Raw genomic sequence first — 18,728 nt, 5'->3', positions numbered from 1 at the left:
ACACACACACACACTGACTGCACACACACACTCTGACTGCAGACACACACACACTGACTGCACACACACACACACTCTGACTGCAGACACACACTCTGACTGCAGACACACACACACTGACTGCAGACACACACTCTGACTGCAGACACACACACACTGACTGCACACACACTCTGACTGCAGACACACACACACTGACTGCACACACACTCTGACTGCAGACACACACACTCTGACTGCAGACACACACTCTGACTGCAGACACACACACACTGACTGCAGACACACACTCTGACTGCAGACACACACACACTGACTGCAGACACACACACACTGACTGCAGACACACACTGACTGCAGACACACACACACTGACTGCAGACACACACACACTGACTGCAGACACACACACTGACTGCAGACACACACACTCTGACTGCAGACACACACTCTGACTGCAGACACACACACACTGACTGCACACACACACACACTGACTGCACACACACACACTCTGACTGCAGACACACACACACTGACTGCACACACACACACTCTGACTGCAGACACACACACACTGACTGCAGACACACACTGACTGCACACACACTCTGACTGCACACACACACACTCTGACTGCAGACACACACACTCTGACTGCAGACACACACACTCTGACTGCAGACACACACTGACTGCAGACACACACACACTGACTGCAGACACACACACACTGACTGCACACACACACACTGACTGCAGACACACACACTCTGACTGCAGACACACACACTGACTAAAGACACACACTCTGACTGCACACACACACACTCTGATGCAGACACACACACTGACTGCAGACAGGATGGTGTGTGTCTGCACTCAGTGTGTGCGTGTGTCTGCACTCAGAGTGTGTGTGTGTGTGTGTGTGTGTGTGTGTGTGTGTGTGTGTGTGTGTGTGTGTGTGTGTGTGTGTGTGTGTGTGTGTGTGTGTGTGTAGGATCAGCACTTTATGCTGCAGTGACACCATGAGAAGTGGAACCTGCTCAGGGTTCAGAGTGTAAACAGAAACAAACCTTTAAGAACCAGACTCACCATCAGTGTGCGCCAGTTTCCTGTCAGCTCCAATACTACAAAATAAGAGCACAGAGGTCTGAACCCTGAGTCCTGCTGCGTCCCCTCTGATGTGGCTTTCTTTACATTCCTGTCGGTGTCCTTCCTGTTTGGTCATCATCATGTGGATGATGTTCATGTTGAAGGCAGAGCTCTGCAGCTGGCTTCCTGTCGTGAAGGACTTTTATTTTTCTGTGTCTGACACTGATGCACACGTTCTGCTGAAGCGCTCCTCCTTCAGGCTGACGGTGTTCATGCTGGGTGCCAAATGAGCGGCCATGTTACAGTTAATAATGCAGTAGTTTTGTATGAGAGGCTGCTGGAAGAGAAACTAAAGAGTGAAACATCCTTCATGTGTCCTGTCTTCTCTCCTCCTGTGATCCATATATATATATATTGTACTTATTGATTCATGCAGAAACACGTGGGAGCTGCTTTCTCATTATCTGCGTAATACTCTATTACTCTATACTCTATAGATATAGACTATTAAAACTGTTTTATTGTGACGTTTTCATTTCGTTTTCCTCCGTGCCACGCAGGCGCAGTTGTGACGACATAGCTTCAGGAGCTGTGAGCCAATGAGAAGCGTCCAGGTCACAGGTGCCGTATTTGTAGCGGAAGAGACGATGGCTGCTGCTGCTGCGCGGAACGGGAAGAGCGGACTGCTGGACAAAGTGAGACCCCGAGCTCAATGTCTCCGTGCGGCTTCTCCGAGGATGAAGCTCGGCGTCATGTTTCAGTCTGACGGAGCTCCGCGGCTCCGTCAGACTCCGTGAGTCTGCGGTTTTGCCCCAGAGGCGTGGCTAGCTGCTAAGCTAATGCTAAGAGGCTAACTGAGATAGATTTTGAATTAAAAGGACCCGGATGATTAGCTGTGCTGCTTCGTGTTGGCTCTGACCGTGAAGCTCTGTGAGCTCACGCTGCGGCGCGTTGGTCTGTTTCCGGCTTCCAGCTGGCTGCACCAGACTCAACCCAGACAGCCAGAGCTGGGACGGAGGGTTCGGAGGAGACCCGGAGTCTGGCTGCAGGAGACCCGGAGTCTGACTGCAGGAGACCCGGAGTCTGGCTGCAGGAGACCCGGAGACCCGGAGTCTGGCTGCAGGAGACCCGGAGTCTGACTGCAGGAGACCCGGAGTCTGACTGCAGGAGACCCGGAGTCTGACTGCAGGAGACCCGGAGACCCGGAGTCTGGCTGCAGGAGACCCGGAGTCTGGCTGCAGGAGACCCGGAGTCTGACTGCAGGAGACTCCGAGTCTCAGTTCTCCGGTAAAAACTGAGACACCCTCATGTCTCAGTTTTTACTGTTGACGTGGACATGAATCCAACATGGCTTTAGTCCTAACGAACGCTTCCGGTTGACGATATAAACAGACCTCTCTCTCTCTCTGTGTCTGTGTGTGTGTCTGTGTGTGTGTGTGTCTTTGTGTGTGTGTCTGTGTGTGTGTCTGTGTGTGTGTGGTTTCAGTGGAGGATTGATGAGAAGCCGGTGAAAATTGATAAATGGGACGGCGCTGCAGTGAAGAACTCTCTGGATGATGCTGCTAAGAAGGTGGTGTCACTGCTGTCATTCATTCAGCAGGATGATTCATTCAGCTGATCCATTCATTTAACCCTCTTCCTCTGCCGCTCCTCCGCCCCCTTCAGGTGCTGCTGGAGAAGTACTGTTACATGGAGAACTTCCAGCTGGTGGACGGCCGCCTGTTGATCTGTACCATTTCCTGTCTCTTTGCCATGGTGGCCCTGGTTTGGGACTACCTGTACCCCTTCCCTGAGTCCAGACCGGTCCTGGCCTGCTGCGTCATCTCATATCCTTCACAGAGCTCAGCGGGCGGTCTGTGGGGGGAGATCAGTGTGAGAATAGTGATGATCAGTGTGAGAATAGTGATGATCAGTGTGTGAGAATAGTGATGATCAGTGTGAGAATAGTGATGATCAGTGTGAGAATAGTGATGATCAGTGTGTGAGAATAGTGATGATCAGGGTGTGAGAATATTGATGATCAGTGTGAGAATAGTGATGATCAGTGTGTGAGAATAGTGATGATCAGTGTGAGAATAGTGATGATCAGTGTGTGAGAATAGTGATGATCAGGGTGTGAGAATATTGATGATCAGTGTGAGAATAGTGATGATCAGGGTGTAAGAATAGTGATGATCAGGGTGAGAATAGTGATGATCAGTGTGTGAGAATAGTGATGATCAGGGTGTAAGAATAGTGATGATCAGGGTGTGAGAATATTGATGATCAGTGCGAGAATATTGATGATCAGGGTGTGAGAATATTGATGATCAGGGTGTGAGAATAGTGATGATCAGGGTGAGAATAGTGATGATCAGGGTGGATGCTGCTGCTCCTTGACTGCTCTTCCTCACGTACTTCATCATGATGGGCATCCTGACTCTGTACACGTCCTACAAAGAGAAGAACATCTTCCTGGTGGCCCTGCAGAAGGACCCAGCCGGGATGGATCCAGACCACATCTGGCACCTGTCCTCCTCCCTCAAACGGTCAGTGCTAACTTCAGACAGGGAAAGTCACCTGCTCCCCCTCTGAGAGCAGACGGGTCTCATGTCACTGACGGAGTTATTGATGAAATAGAAGTAGTTTGGATCATTGTTCATCTATGTTGGAAACAGATCAGCTGGTCGGATGTGTTTCATTCACGTCTTTCACGCACTGACAGAACAGGATCAGTCTGCAGGATCAGTCTGCAGGATCAGTCTGCAGGCCGATGAGAACTTGCTGTGTTCGACGCTCCGCCCCCCGCGGGCTGATTTAAGCATCGCTCTTTCAGTGTGTGTTAGTGTATGTCAGTGTGTGTCAGTGTGTCGGTGTGTGTGTCGGTGTGTGTCGGTGTGTGTTGGACGGCTCTCTAATGTTCTGCTGCTCCCCTGACTCCGCCCTGTCCTCCAGGTTTGACGACCAGTACACGCTCAGAGTTTCCTTCACTGACGGGAAGTCGAGGAGCTTCAGGGAGGCCGACTTCACCAAGTCCGTGTCGGCGTTCTTCGATGACAGCGGCACTCTGGCGATGGACCAGTTTGAGAAGTATGTTTCTAAACTGCACGACGCGCTGGCCACAGACAAGAAGACCAAATAATCCTTCAGCCGTCCGTCTGCCCGGCGCTGCGACTCCGTTTCCCAGAGTTCACTGCTCCCAGTTTGGTTCATGTCATTAAATTCTCCTCTGCACAGCCTCACCATCTCTTTTTTTAAGGTCCAGGACCCTGGGCACTGGCCTGGATTTTCTATCTGTTGTCTTTGTTCCATTTAACCTGCTGCCTCCTGCTGGATATTTGCATTTACACAAACTCAAGCTGCGTTCACACGGCCCGCTCCGCGCACGGCAGGTTGAGCGAGCACGAGTGGAATAAAGAGGTCTGCAGAGCGAGCTGTGTGAAGGCAGCTTTAGTTTCTCAGCTTCTGATTGGTCGAGCCAGCTGTGACCAGTGACCAGCTGATGTCTGATTGAGAATGTTCAGCTGGTGTTGGCCAGTGTCCTCAGACCTTTTTCAGCAGCCGCGCCTGTGACGGCATTAACTCATTCACCTCAGGCAGCTGACTCTGTAAAGACGTCCTCTGTCCCCGTGGACACTGAGTGTTCCTCGGCTGCTGATAACATGGTGGATGCCTGTTTTTCCAGCAGTTTGTCCTCACAGCGTCCTCCAGCTGAGGCGTGTTCCCTCTCTGGGGTCGTCCTCGTGTTTCTTGTGTTTGTGTCTCGCTGTCCTCGGTATCTCTGATCGTATGTTTCTGTCTGTCTGAGAATGTGACGTGTGGCGTGGTGACGTCTGCGTCACTTCACCTGGAAGCATTTTTCAGATTCGTGTGCACTCGGTTTGTCACGCTGCAGGGCGGAGCCATCGCCTGAGCTCACGCAGCTTTTCCATTTTCAGCGCCCCTTCGAAAAGAATCCCCCGTTAGCATTGTTACAGAAAGTCTGATTAGCATCGTTAGCATCAGCCAGTGAGTGAGGAATGCTAACGATGCTAACGGGCTGCAGATTTCCTCTTCGCTCTCCTCACAGACGGACATGTTGATGCCTTACAGGAAGTGGACTGAATGTGGAGCAGACTTTTATTTTGAATGTTTGTTTTTTATCATTTTTCTCGGAGCCGTGTGCTCTGTAACATCAAGTTTGTGAAAAATAATAAAAATGTTACCAAACAAAGGTTACAGAGGCGTCTTTATGGAACATGTGATGATGACAGACACAGCGGAGTGGAACCGGAGCCCTGCCCCGCCCTCAGGGTCTCATGGTTCCTGTCAGTGAGTGGGTTCATCAGGCACAAGTGCACATGTACCAGGACCAGAATCCTCAGAGCTCAGGGCCGATCCACGGAGGGCCCACCTCACAGCCTCCAGGACAGAAAGGGCCTGAAAGGGTCTGAGCAGTACCACAGTTCAGCCAGCAGATGGAGCCAGCACCACAGCTGATGACTGACAGCAGACAACCTGCAGTCAGGGAGGACTGGACAGTTCTCCATGAAGGCTGAACAGCAACTGGACAAACCTGCTGTCATCACACACTCAGAGCACACACTAATCAATATATTGATCCATGCTGTCATGGGATTGTCCGATGGGTTAAACCGGTCTGTCTCCACAAGGCGCGCTGACCCAAGCTCAACATGTGTTTATCCCCCTCCTGCTCAGGACGAGGCGTGGTCAGTGAGCGGGGGCGGGGCCTCCTCTCAGGCTGCTGGCTGTTGGTGAGATGTGATCAGACCTGTGTGAGGGAGGCCTGAGAGTGAGTCTGTGTCCTGTGTCTCGGCCATGGCCTGTCTGATGGCAGCCTGGTCCGTCCACAACCCCACCGTCACCAACTCCATCATCATGGTGAGTACTGAGCACACGTCGTCATGGAGATGAGTTTAGACTCCACTATCAGGACACAAAGTGGACAGACTGTACTGTTATACATGCATGTAGTGGACAGTGGAGACACAATGGAGACACTGGACACGTGGAAACACAGGGGAAAGATATTAGAGGTGTAGTAAGCAGATAGTGGGGACATAGTGGACAGAGGAGACAGACGTATCCAAAACAGACACACAGTGGAGACGAATTAGAGACACAAACTCCGAAACTGTGTCCATCCATCAGGACAAAAGATTATCTGCAGGGACATTTATAGAATCCAGCAGAACAGATTTAATGTTTTAAACCTACCTGGATAAGAAAGACAGAATAAAAAGACTTCATGGACACATCAGAGTCAGGGACACCAGAGTCAGAGACACCAGAGTCAGAGACACCAGTCAGAGACATCAGAGTCAGAGACATCAGTCAGAGACATCAGAGTCAGAGACATCAGTCAGAGACACCAGAGTCAGAGACATCAGTCAGAGACACCAGAGTCAGAGACATCAGAGTCAGAGACATCAGAGTCAGAGACATCAGTCAGAGACACCAGAGTCAGAGACATCAGAGTCAGAGACATCAGAGTCAGAGACATCAGTCAGAGACACCAGAGTCAGAGACATCAGAGTCAGAGACACCAGAGTCAGAGACACCAGAGTCAGAGACATCAGTCAGAGACACCAGAGTCAGAGACATCAGAGTCAGAGACATCAGAGTCAGAGACATCAGTCAGAGAGACATCGGCGCTTAATGTTTTATGTTTGGATTTGAAAGTTGAGGAAACAGTTTTTGTTTTGAAAATAAAAAATGAAATAATTTCTGTGTGACAGCATGGTGTTAGCATGGTGTTAGCGTGGTGTTAGCATTGTGTTAGCATGTACCGCACAGCATGCTAACACACACCTGTAAGTCTAAAATCAGGGGACATGTCAGGGCTTGCTGAAGTACACAGCGCCCCCTGCTGGCCTTGCTGTCAGAGGGTTGACTGATGATGATTGGCTTCACAGAGTCCCTGAGCCACTGTCTGTCCAGAGCAAGCGGCAGCCTTCGGGGCTCAGACTTGAAGCCCATGCAGAAGTGTCAAAACTTCACGCTGCAACCGCTGGGGGTTGGCTCCTAAAGCGAGTAACTTCCCATAGACTCCCATGTTAAAATGGCCGACTTCACAGCAGAAAAGAACATGTTTACAGCCTGGTACAAAAAACCACTGTGGTCTCAGATGATAGGTTCTCTTCTAGTGTCAATTGTAGGGAGGGTGAATTTTTTTACATCTCACTTGTTTCAATTGTATTCTGACTTAAAATTACGCATAATTATGGGCGTTGCCGCTTGAGTGACAGACAGTTGACGTATCACAGCGTGAGTTTCCTGCTTCCACGATCGCCCGCCCCCCTAAACCCCGCTCGTGCTCCCCCTTTTTGTCCATATTTGGAGTTTTGGCGGACGTGACGCTGCCAACATGGCGGCGGTCATCAACGTCCTGGAGCCTCCCACCGAGCCTCAGAACGGCTCTTCAGAAACAAACGGGTGACGTCACGGAAGCTCTGTCCATAGTTTTTACTGTCAATGGTCCAGACTTTGTCTGTCCACCTGTCAGTGAGTTCCACATTGTTGTGTGGTTGGTGACGGTCTGTCAGGTAATCGGCAGCTGTGGACTTCAGAGTTTATGGACAGTCCCAGAAACGTGTGAAGACATGTCTCAGTGTGTATGTGGTTCTGTTCAGAGTCATTGTTGGACGTGGACAGTGAAGACAGTTGGGACAGACAGCAGAGGAACAGGGCCCCTGGTCCGTCCAGGAATCGAACCTGTGACCTTCTGCTTAGAGCACGCAAACTTCCATGACCCCGTGCGTCAGTGTTGGAGCGCTCTGATTGGCCGGCGGCTCTGCTGAATCACAGCAGCAGCCTGTGTTCGGCTCAGGCTGTTTTCCAGCCAGTGACTAAGCTCTCTGCTGTCCGACAGTGACCTGCGGCCGTCCCTGCACGGAGCAGATTACCGCCCCATATGGGCAGGACGCTCACACGCCGTCCTAAACGCACAACAGCTGACGGCTAATCTGAACATCCGCTGCTCCTCCTCAGCTGACTGACCTGCAGGCGGTGGACGAAATAATGTGAACCCCACATGATGAAGGTGTACTGCAGGGTTTTAGTCCTCAACAGTGACCGGGCAGCACACATGACTGCAGTGGACAAAACGTGGCTGACATCCAGGATGTCGCAGGTTATAGCTGACATTTGGTACTGTCAGGGTGTGGTATGCGTAGTTCTCTGTGTGTGCAGTGAAGGATTATGGGATGCAGAGACGCAGCTGTTGAACGATGGGTGAATCTGCCATGATGCTTGTGTCAGATTCAAAAGCTGTACAGCAGAAATAAGCGTTTAAAGTTGGACATGTCAACGTGGGGACCTGCAGATACTGCTGGAGTCGGCCTCTAGAGGACACTAGAGGAATCTGAATCACAAATACTTTATTAATCCCAAGGGGACATTAATAAACTGCAGTTCGTGACATGTCTGTGTTCCGTGTCCCGGTGTGGTTGGTTGTGGGTGCGTGGGGCTGGTGTTTGTAGACATGTGACAGGAAGTGTTATTCACACTAATGTGCTCCTCCATCTTCTCTGGTTGGAGCAATGATGGCTGCAGGATGGTGAAAAATGTCTGTCTCTCCTCTAACCTTCAGAACACTAACGGGCCCCCGGACCTGATGTTGGACCCCCGGACGGTGTGTGTTTGTATGGATGAGGTGGTCAACAGGCGGCCTGTGGGCAGCCAGCAGACGCCGCTGCTGCAGGGACACCTGAAGAAGGTGGACAACAACCTGACGGAGGCACAGAGGTTCTCCTCGTTACCACGGAGACCAGCGGTCAACATCGAGTTCAAAGACGTGTCGTACTCCATCAGAGAGGGGCCGTGGTGGAGGAAGAAAGGTACGTACACGCCGCTGCTGCGGTTGACATGTGTGAGACGAGGTGGGTGGTGTTTGTGGGTCTCTGTGGACTGTCTGTGGAGTCTATGTGGCCTGTCTGTGGACTGTCTGCGGACTGTCAGCAGACTGTCCGTGAAATGTCCGTGGACTGTCAGCGGACTCTCTGTGGACTGTCTGTGGACTGTCCGTGAACTCTCTGTGGACTCTGTGGACTCTCTGTGGTCTGTCCATGAACTCTCTGTGGACTCTCTAGACTCTCTGTGGACTCTCTGTGGTCTGTCCGTGGTCTGTCCTTGGACAGTGTGAGATCTGGGATCATGTCCACAGTTTGTCCACCATCAGCTTTGTCTCAGTTTATCATGGAGTCTCATTTTAGATGTGGGTTAGTGTGTGTGAGAGAGCGAGTGTGTATGCTGGATTATCAGTGTGTAATCTGTTAATCTCAGTCAGGGTCTCCTGCTGTAAATAGCTGCAGGTCAGATTAGAAGAAGCTCCGTCACTCACAGCTGACACAGAAAACAACAACAACAGTAAAAAATAGATTCAGCTCCTCTGGACCTGACGGACTGAGCGACCTCGGCCCCGGTCGTCCTCATCAGTTCGTCCCAGAGACAGAAGTCTGTCAGTGTGACATCACAGGTCAGATTAAACACACCTGAGTGCAGCTGTGAGGTGGCTCTCTGTGAGAAGGTTGAAACTCAAGGCGTCTGATCGAGTTTCAGCTTTTCACAACCAAACAAAGAGGAACGGAGAGAAAAGGAACAAAGGGCTGCGACCCGCCTGCTGCTGGACTGGACCTGCTGTATGAGGGGCTCAGAGACCTGTGGAGGTCTCCATCAGACCTCAGACCCCCACACACTGTGAGCTGACCCTTCTGGTCCCTGCTGTGATGAGCGTCGGCTGTGTGAACACATCCTGAGGCCGGTGTGTGTCTGTTGTGTGTCTGTTGTGTCTGTGATTTCTCTCTTGTTGTGTTGAGTCTGTAATGAGCGGCTGTCAGAGCCGTCACAGATCTGATTTCTGATTCTTTGTTCACAACACAACAGCTGAGTTTCACTGAGACCAGCTCACACCTGCAGCTCGGTGTGTGTGTGTGTGTGTTACATCATGATGTTCACCTGTTCATTAACACCTGCAGACATGCAGCACAGGCGTCAGCTCTCTGTGGAGGTCAGAGGTCAGACTGACCAGACCCGCCTGGATCAGTGCTTCATTCTGGGCCCTCAGCACCAGCCGAGCCTGGGTTGTTAACACAGTGTCCAGACGGACGGCATGTCATGACTGGAAGCGGTGGGACCTAAAGGAGCCCTGGGGTCAGTCAGTCCAGCAGAGCAGCTCTGGGTGTGGAGGTCCAGGAGGTTCACGTCATGTGACCCGCAGCAGCTGTGAGATGGACACTGAGGACCTGTGAGGACTGCCTGAAGGCAGCTCGGAGGCCCGGGTGTTCCTCGAGTGCTTCGTGATAATGAGGTCACTGCAGGTCATCGCCTCTATTCTGAGTGGTTATAAAACAAGCTGAGCCTGGCAGTCAGCACTGAGGGCGGAGACAGCGGAGACACGGTGGCCTGAGGACAGACTGCAGCTGTCCGTCCCCTTTGATTTAAGGTTTGGTTCTGCGGGGATGCAGAACTTTAGACTCATAAAGTCTGTTTACATTGTGCCAAACACGTGATCATGGTTGACAGGAAGCAGCGTGGACGAGCCAGGAAGCAGGGACGCCTGCTGTCAACCTGCTGGGGGGGCAGTCCCAGAGGCCGAGAGCAGGACGGTTACTGTCGGTCAGCCAGAGCTGAATCCGTCTCTGTCAGATTAAATCTGATAATCCCATTAAAGAGCAGATAAACACTGCAGCGGTTACTGCCGGCCACGCTCTCCCTCCTCGTCCTCTTTGGTTCCCATGGTAACCCCATTTCCATAACTAACATAACCACGAGGTTTGTTAGATTCTTGTTGCTATGACAACAGAAGGGATTGTGATGAAGGACAGCTGCTAACTGATCTGACCTGGACAGATGAAGACACAACAGTGTGTTTGAGTCAGCAGCTTCACAGAAACACACACACAGACAGAGACACAGACACACACACACAGACAGAGACACAGACACACACACGTCATCTTCAGGTGTACGATGTTCACACTGTCACAGTGCTGTCACTGATGGGACAGATGTGTGTGACCCGAGAGGACACACACACAGAGACACACAGAGACACACACAGAAAGACACACACAGACAGACACACACACAGACACACACACAGACACACACACACAGACACACACACACAGAAAGACACACACACAGACACACACACACAGACAGAGACACAGACACACACACAGAGACACACAGACACACACACACACAGACAGAGACACAGACACACACAGACACACACACAGACACACACACACAGACACACACACAGACAGAGACACACACACACACACACAGACACACACACAGACACACACACACACACAGACAGACACACACACACACAGACACACACACACAGACACACACACAGACACACACACACAGACACAGACACACACACAGACACACACACACACACACACACAGACACACACACAGACAGAGACACACACAGACACACACACACACACACACAACAGACAGACACACACAGACACACACACAGACACACACACACAGACACACACACAGACACACACACAGACAGACACACACACACACACACACAGACAGAGACACAGACACACACACAGAGACACACAGACACACACACACACACAGACACACACACAGACACACACACACACAGACACACACACACAGACACACAGACACAGACACACACACACAGACACACACACACAGACACACACACAGACACACACACACAGACACACACACACACACACAGACAGACACACACAGACAGAGACACAGACACACACAGACACACAGACACACACAGACACACACACAGACACACACACACACAGACACACACACAGACACACACACAGACACACACACACACAGACACACACACAGACACACACACACACACACAGACAGAGACACAGACACACACACACAGAGACACACAGACACACACACACACAGACACACACACAGACACACACACACACAGACACACACAGACAGAGACACACACACAGACACACACACAGACAGAGACACACACACACACACACACACAGACACACACACACACAGACACACACACACACACAGACAGACACACACACACACAGACACACACACACAGACAGACAGCTGTTTCATCATCCAGTGTCACAGTGATGGAGCTCCGAGGCCGGCGGAGCAGCAGAGATCAGCCTGAAGTCTTTTTTGCTGTGTGAGAAAAACCTGCCCTGAAACTGGAGCCGCGGGCCGGAGGACAAGGAGCCGCTCTGAGCCCGGCTGGGAACCTGCTCACTGATTGTTTCTGTTCGTTCTCAGGTTACAAAACTCTGCTCAAAGGGATCTCTGGGAAATTCACCAGCGGCGACCTGGTGGCCATCATGGGGCCCTCAGGAGCCGGAAAATCCACCCTGATGAATATCCTGGCCGGGTACAGGTCCGTTATCGGTGTGAATCAATGTGATCATTGAAAACCTGATTCTGTGTTCCAGAACACTTTTTAAATAAAGTGCTGTCTGTGTGTGTCTGTGTGTGTGTGTCTGTGTGTGTGTCTGTGTGTGTCTGTCTGTGTGTGTGTGTGTCTGTGTGTGTCTGTGTGTGTGTCTGTGTGTGTGTCTGTGTGTGTGTGTCTGTGTCTGTCTGTGTGTGTGTCTGTGTGTGTGTGTGTGTCTGTGTGTGTGTCTGTGTGTGTGTCTGTGTGTGTGTCTGTGTGTGTGTGTCTGTGTCTGTCTGTGTGTGTGTCTGTGTGTGTGTCTGTGTGTGTGTGTGTGTCTGTGTGTGTGTCTGTGTGTGTGTGTCTCTCTGTGTCTGTGTGTCTCTGTGTGTGTGTGTCTGTGTCTCTGTGTGTGTCTGTGTCTCTGTCTGTGTGTGTCTCTGTGTCTCTGTGTGTGTGTGTCTCTGTGTCTGTCTGTGTGTGTGTCTCTGTGTCTCTGTGTGTGTGTGTCTCTCTGTGTCTGTGTGTCTCTGTGTGTGTGTGTCTGTGTCTCTGTCTGTGTGTGTCTCTGTGTCTGTGTGTGTGTGTCTGTGTCTCTGTCTGTGTGTGTCTCTGTGTCTGTGTGTGTGTGTCTCTGTGTCTGTCTGTGTGTGTGTCTCTGTGTCTCTGTGTGTGTGTGTGTGTCTCTGTGTGTGTCTGTGTCTCTGTCTCTGTGTGTGTCTGTGTCTCTGTCTCTGTCTGTGTGTGTCTCTGTGTCTCTGTGTCTGTCTGTGTGTGTGTGTCTCTGTGTCTCTGTCTGTGTCTCTGTGTGTCTGTGTCTCTGTCTCTGTCTGTGTGTGTCTCTCTGTCTCTGTGTGTGTCTCTGTGTGTGTCTCTGTCTCTGTGTCTGTGGGTCAACAGGGAGACAGGAATGAAGGGTGAGATCCTGATCAACGGTCAGCCCAGAGCCCTGCGCTCCTTCAGGAAGGTTTCCTGTTACATCATGCAGGACGACATGCTGCTGCCTCACCTCACCGTGCAGGAGGCCATGATGGTATGAAGCTCCGCCCACTCTGTGCTTAGACTGTGTAGGTGTGTGGACGTCCTGACCCTGGTTGTCTCTGCAGGTTTCAGCCAACCTGAAGCTGCAGGAGAAGGTGGAGGCGCGCAGAGAGATGGTGAGTTTGGAGCTTCGCCTGCTTCCCGCCTCAGAGTTCAGAGTCTGAGCACCGCCTCTGGTTCTGCTGTGTCCAGGTGCGGGAGATCCTGATGGCTCTGGGTCTGCTGGAATGTGCTAAAACCAGGACATCCCACCTGTCGGGGGGGCAACGGAAGAGACTGGCCATCGCTCTGGAGCTCGTCAATAATCCTCCAGTCATGTTCTTCGATGAACCCACGAGGTCAGAAGGTCCTCAGTGAAGCTCCATCCTTTGGTCGAAGCGTAGACAGCCCCTCTCACCTGAGTGTGTCTGTGTGTGTCTGTTGTGTGTCTCAGTGGTCTGGACAGCTCGTCATGCTTCCAGGTGGTCTCTCTGCTCAAAGCTCTGGCTCAGGGAGGACGAACAGTCATCTGCACCATCCACCAGCCCAGTGCCAAACTGTTCGAGCTCTTTGACAAGGTGGTCCACCACAGACACACAACAGACTCATGAGAGACACACAACAGACTCACAACAGACACAGAACACTCATAACAGACACACAACAGACTCATGAGAGACACACAACAGACTCATGAGAGACACACAACAGACAGAAGACTCATTACAGACACACTACAGACACACAACAGACACAGAACACTCATAACAGACTCACAACAGACACACAACAGACTCATAAGAGACACACAACAGACACAGAACACTCATAACAGACTCACAACAGACAGAAGACTCATTACAGACACACAACAGACTCACAACAGACACAGAAGAGACACACAACAGACTCATAAGAGACACACAACAGACAGAAGACTCATTACAGACACACAACAGACTCACAACAGACACAGAACACTCATAACAGACACACAACAGACTCATAAGAGACACACAACAGACACAGAACACTCATAACAGACACACAACAGACTCATAAGAGACACAACAGACAGAAGACTCATTACAGACACACTACAGACACACAACAGACTCACAACAGACACAGAAGAGACACACAACAGACTCATAAGAGACACACAACAGACAGAAGACTCATTACAGACACACAACAGACTCAGAACACTCATAACAGACTCACAACAGACACAGAACACTCATAACAGACTCACAACAGACACACCACAGACTCACAACAGACACACAACAGACACAGAACACTCATAACAGACACACAACAGACACATAACAGACTCACAACAGACTCACAACAGACACACAACAGACAGAAGACTCATTACAGACACAGAACAGACACACAACAGACACAGAACACTCATAACAGACACATAACACTCATAACAGACACACAACAGAAACATAATACGCACACAACAGACACACAACAGACACACAACAGACAAATAACACACACCGAAACAGACTCATAACAGACTCACAAAAACCAACAACCATGTATGTGTGTGTGTCGCAGCTGTATGTGCTGAGTCAGGGTCAGTGCATCTACAGAGGACAGGTTTCTAGTCTAGTTCCCTACCTGAGAGACCTTGGACTTAACTGCCCCACCTACCACAACCCGGCCGACTTTGGTAAGTCTGACGGAGCTGCCTGCTCACAATACACACAACAGACCCACAACAGCCTGCTCCGTCTGTCTGACTAACTGTCCTCCTGCAGTGATGGAGGTGGCGTCCGGAGAGTATGGAGACCAGATGGTCCGACTGGTGAGGGCCGTTCAGGACAGGAAGTGGGAGAAGGATTACCAGACGGAGCTGAATGGAGACATAAACCTCCACCCATTCCTATGGCAGCGCACGGAGGAGGTAAAAGAACACCATCCCTCCACCTATCCCTTATCCACCACCCATCCTTTCCTCCATCCCTCCCTCCATTCATCCCTCACCCATCCACCCACCCATCCCTCCCTCACCCCCCCCTCATCCAGCTGATTGGTTGCTGTGTTTCCAGGAGAGCTTGTCGTCTGAAGGGTGTCACAGTTTCTCGGCCAGCTGTATGACTCAGTTCTCCATCCTGTTCAGGAGAACCTTCCTCAGCATCCTCAGAGACTCGGTGAGAACCCGTCCGCTCAGTGAACATTTGAACCATGTTTACATTCAGAAGAACCCACAACATGTAGGTCTTCACATTCAGTGACATCACAACTCACTGAAGATCTTATTGGTCGCACAGGTGCTGACCCACCTGAGAATCTCGTCTCACATTGGGATCGGCATTCTGATCGGCCTGTTGTACCTGGGCATCGGGAACGAGGCCAAGAAGGTTCTGAGTAACTCGGGCTTCCTCTTCTTCTCCATGCTGTTCCTCATGTTTGCCGCTCTGATGCCCACGGTGCTGACATGTGAGTCCACAGACACACAGAGACCAGACAGGGTCCAGGTCTGCTGGTTGTCTGTCAGCCGACTGTGAGTCACAGTATGTATGTCTGTGTGTGTGTATGTCTGTGTGTGTGTCTGTGTATGTCCGTGTGTGTGTGTGTGTATGTCTGTGTGTGTGTCTGTGTATGTCTGTGTGTGTGTCTGTGTATGTCTGTGTGTGTGTCCGTGTGTGTGTGTATGTCCGTGTGTGTGTGTGTGTATGTCTGTGTGTGTGTCTGTGTATGTCCGTGTGTGTGTCTGTGTATGTCCGTGTGTGTGTCTGTGTATGTCCGTGTGTGTGTCTGTGTTTCAGTCCCTCTGGAGATGGGAGTCTTCCTCCGGGAACACCTGAACTATTGGTACAGTCTGAAGGCGTACTACCTGGCTAAGACCATGGCTGACGTCCCGTTCCAGGTGACTCGTCTTTCTTTCACCTTCACCTCCTGTCTGAGTTTCTCACAAAGACACAACAATCCTCTACATGCATGTGTCCTGGTCTCTGTCCTTTGACCTGTGCTCTGAGCTGTCTTCTTATCACCTGTCCTCTGACCTCTGAGCCGTCCTCTTATCCCCGTCCTCTGTCCTCTGAGCTCTCCTCTTATGACCTGTCCTCTGTCCTCAGAGCTGTCCTCTTATCACCTGTCCTCAGAGCTGTCCTCTTATCGCCTGTCCTCTGTCCTCTGAGCTGTCCTCTTATCACCTGTCCTCTGACCTCTGAGCTCTCCTCTTATCACCTGTCCTCTGTCCTCGGAGCTGTCCTCTGAGCCGTCCTCTTATCACCTGTCCTCTGTCCTCTGAGCTGTCCTCTTATCACCTGTCCTCTGACCTCTGAGGTGTCCTCTTATCACCTGTCCTCTGACCTCTGAGCTCTCCTCTTATCACCTGTCCTCTGTCCTCGGAGCTGTCCTCTGAGCCGTCCTCTTATCACCTGTCCTCTGTCTTCTGAGCTGTCCTCTTATCACCTGTCTTCTGTCCTCTGAGCTGTCCTCTGAGCCGTCCTCTTATCACCTGTCCTCTGTCCTTGGAGCTGTCCTCTTATCACCTGTCCTCTGTCCTCTGAGCTGTCCTCTTATCACCTGTCCTCTGTCCTCTGAGCTGTCCTCTTATCACCTGTCCTCAGAGCTGTCCTCTTATCAACTGTCCTCAGAGCTGTCCTCTTATCCCTGTCCTCTGTCCTCTGAGCTGTCCTCTTATCACCTGTCCTCTGTCCTCTGAGCTGTCCTCTTATCACCTGTCCTCAGAGCTGTCCTCTTATCAACTGTCCTCAGAGCTGTCCTCTTATCCCTGTCCTCTGTCCTCAGAGCTGTCCTCGGTCCTCTAAGCTGTCCTCTTATCCCCTGTCCCGTGTCCCCTGGTTGGACAGGTAGTGTTCCCGGTGGTATACTGCAGCATCGTGTACTGGATGACGGCTCAGCCTCCAGATGCCGGGCGGTTCTTCCTGTTCCTGTCTCTGGGCGTCCTGACGTCTCTGGTGGCTCAGAGTCTGGGTCTGCTGATTGGAGCTGCCTCCACCTCGCTGCAGGTGGGTTCTCCGTGTCCTCGCCTGCGTCTCTCAGGTGTGTTTACCTGCTGATGTCACTCAGAAGTGTCTGTTTTTCTATAGGTGGCCACGTTTGTGGGTCCGGTAACGGCGATCCCGGTGCTGCTGTTCTCTGGGTTCTTCGTCAGTTTTGACACCATCCCCTGGTACCTGCAGTGGATGTCCTACATATCCTACGTCAGGTGGGGGCGCTGTTTTCAGGCGTTGCTGAGCTGACACAGATGTGCGCTTACATCCTGCTGCTGTGTTGCAGGTACGGTTTTGAGGGTGTCATCCTGTCCATCTACGGTCTGGATCGGGAGGACCTTCACTGTGATGAAGACAAGATGTGTCACTTCCAGAAGTCTGAGGCCATCTTGAAGGAGCTGGACATGCTGGATGCCAAACTCTACCTGGACTTCATCATCCTCGCCATCTTCTTCTTCTCTCTGAGGCTTATTGCTTATTTTGTCCTCCGGTACAAGATCCGCTCTGAGAGGTAGACTGGGACCGGGACCAGAACTGGGTCCAGGATGGGGACCAGGACTGGGACCGGGTCAATGAGGACGAGTCGGAGGGCATGTAGGCCTAAACACTGTAGGCCAAAGTTAGCGTGTAGCCGTGTAGTTTGTCTACATGTGAACACTGAAAGGACTTTGGCTGCCGTGGGGGGACGTCCTGTAGACGTGGACAGGCTCAGGTGGGGAGCTGGTCTCCTGAAAACTGACAGCTGGATCAGAAAAGCCTCTGAAGATGGACAAGATGTGAAACCAGGACACACAGAGACTGCTGATCAATAAGCATGTATCATTTCCTGAATAAACAATATATACGTGATGGTGTCTGGGTGATCGGCGATCAGCTGGGTGTTGATTAGCAGTGTCTCGCTCTGCAGGGCCCTGTTCACATAAAGTCTTCTTCTGGTTTGATTTTATGATTTTACAAAAGTAAAATGGAGTCAGTTCATAAAGGTACATTTAAAAACAAGTCGTCACAAACATCCCTCCTCCATGAACCCTCTGTGTCCCGCAGTGCAGGGGCATGGGGAGCAGCTAGCTTTGGGTAATTTAGAGTCACCAATTAACCTAGCACGTCTTTAGATTGTGGGAGGAAGCCAGAGTACCCAGAGAGAACCCATGCAGGCACAGGGAGAACGTGCAAACTCCACTGCACTGCACCACCCGTCACCACAAACCATTCAA

General features: G+C 51.2%; 2 protein-coding genes across 4 annotated transcripts; both read left to right on the top strand.

Moving 5' to 3' along the window:
- The first annotated feature begins 1,676 nt into the window (after positions 1 to 1,676).
- Positions 1,677 to 4,313, top strand: spcs2 (signal peptidase complex subunit 2). Its single transcript, XM_028420263.1, has 5 exons — positions 1,677 to 1,790; positions 2,582 to 2,665; positions 2,761 to 2,921; positions 3,489 to 3,623; positions 4,030 to 4,313. Exons 1-5 carry the CDS (start codon positions 1,695 to 1,697, stop codon positions 4,214 to 4,216), a joined length of 663 nt encoding a protein of 220 aa, XP_028276064.1. The 5' UTR covers positions 1,677 to 1,694; the 3' UTR covers positions 4,217 to 4,313.
- Positions 4,314 to 5,820: 1,507 nt separating this feature from the next.
- abcg1 (ATP-binding cassette, sub-family G (WHITE), member 1) lies at positions 5,821 to 18,271 on the top strand. 3 transcript variants are annotated; one of them, XM_028420248.1, is made up of 15 exons: positions 5,821 to 5,955; positions 8,666 to 8,912; positions 12,394 to 12,511; positions 13,409 to 13,541; positions 13,615 to 13,665; positions 13,742 to 13,887; positions 13,983 to 14,106; positions 15,107 to 15,221; positions 15,310 to 15,455; positions 15,604 to 15,702; positions 15,823 to 15,991; positions 16,321 to 16,421; positions 17,371 to 17,529; positions 17,611 to 17,729; positions 17,801 to 18,271. In XM_028420248.1, the coding sequence occupies exons 1-15, from the start codon at positions 5,893 to 5,895 to the stop codon at positions 18,027 to 18,029; spliced, it is 2,019 nt and encodes a 672-aa protein (XP_028276049.1). In that variant the 5' UTR covers positions 5,821 to 5,892; the 3' UTR covers positions 18,030 to 18,271. The 3 variants fall into 3 exon arrangements, with proteins under 3 accessions (XP_028276049.1, XP_028276048.1, XP_028276047.1); XM_028420247.1 differs by having other exon boundaries at positions 15,601 to 15,702; XM_028420246.1 differs by having other exon boundaries at positions 15,310 to 15,504; positions 15,557 to 15,702.
- The last annotated feature ends 457 nt before the right edge of the window (positions 18,272 to 18,728 follow it).

Source organism: Parambassis ranga, chromosome 13 (genome assembly GCF_900634625.1).
Source record: "Parambassis ranga chromosome 13, fParRan2.1, whole genome shotgun sequence".
Lineage (NCBI taxonomy): Eukaryota > Metazoa > Chordata > Actinopteri > Ambassidae > Parambassis > Parambassis ranga.
The sequence above is the reverse complement of the archived record's forward strand: the minus strand, read 5'-3'. Positions and strand labels throughout refer to the sequence as shown.

What these genes read in the sequence shown, in the direction of transcription:
- spcs2 (XM_028420263.1), top strand. Translation starts at nt 1,695, where the DNA reads ATGAGAAGCGTCCAGGTCACAGGTGCCGTATTTGTAGCGGAAGAGACG. An exon ending in AGAGCGGACTGCTGGACAAA is followed by an intron (nt 1,791 to 2,581) that starts GTGAGACCCCGA and finishes GTGTGGTTTCAG; the next exon opens with TGGAGGATTGATGAGAAGCC. An exon ending in TGGATGATGCTGCTAAGAAG is followed by an intron (nt 2,666 to 2,760) that starts GTGGTGTCACTG and finishes CGCCCCCTTCAG; the next exon opens with GTGCTGCTGGAGAAGTACTG.
- abcg1 (XM_028420246.1), top strand. Translation starts at nt 5,893, where the DNA reads ATGGCCTGTCTGATGGCAGCCTGGTCCGTCCACAACCCCACCGTCACC. An exon ending in TGGAGGCGCGCAGAGAGATG is followed by an intron (nt 13,666 to 13,741) that starts GTGAGTTTGGAG and finishes TGCTGTGTCCAG; the next exon opens with GTGCGGGAGATCCTGATGGC. An exon ending in TTCTTCGATGAACCCACGAG is followed by an intron (nt 13,888 to 13,982) that starts GTCAGAAGGTCC and finishes TGTGTGTCTCAG; the next exon opens with TGGTCTGGACAGCTCGTCAT.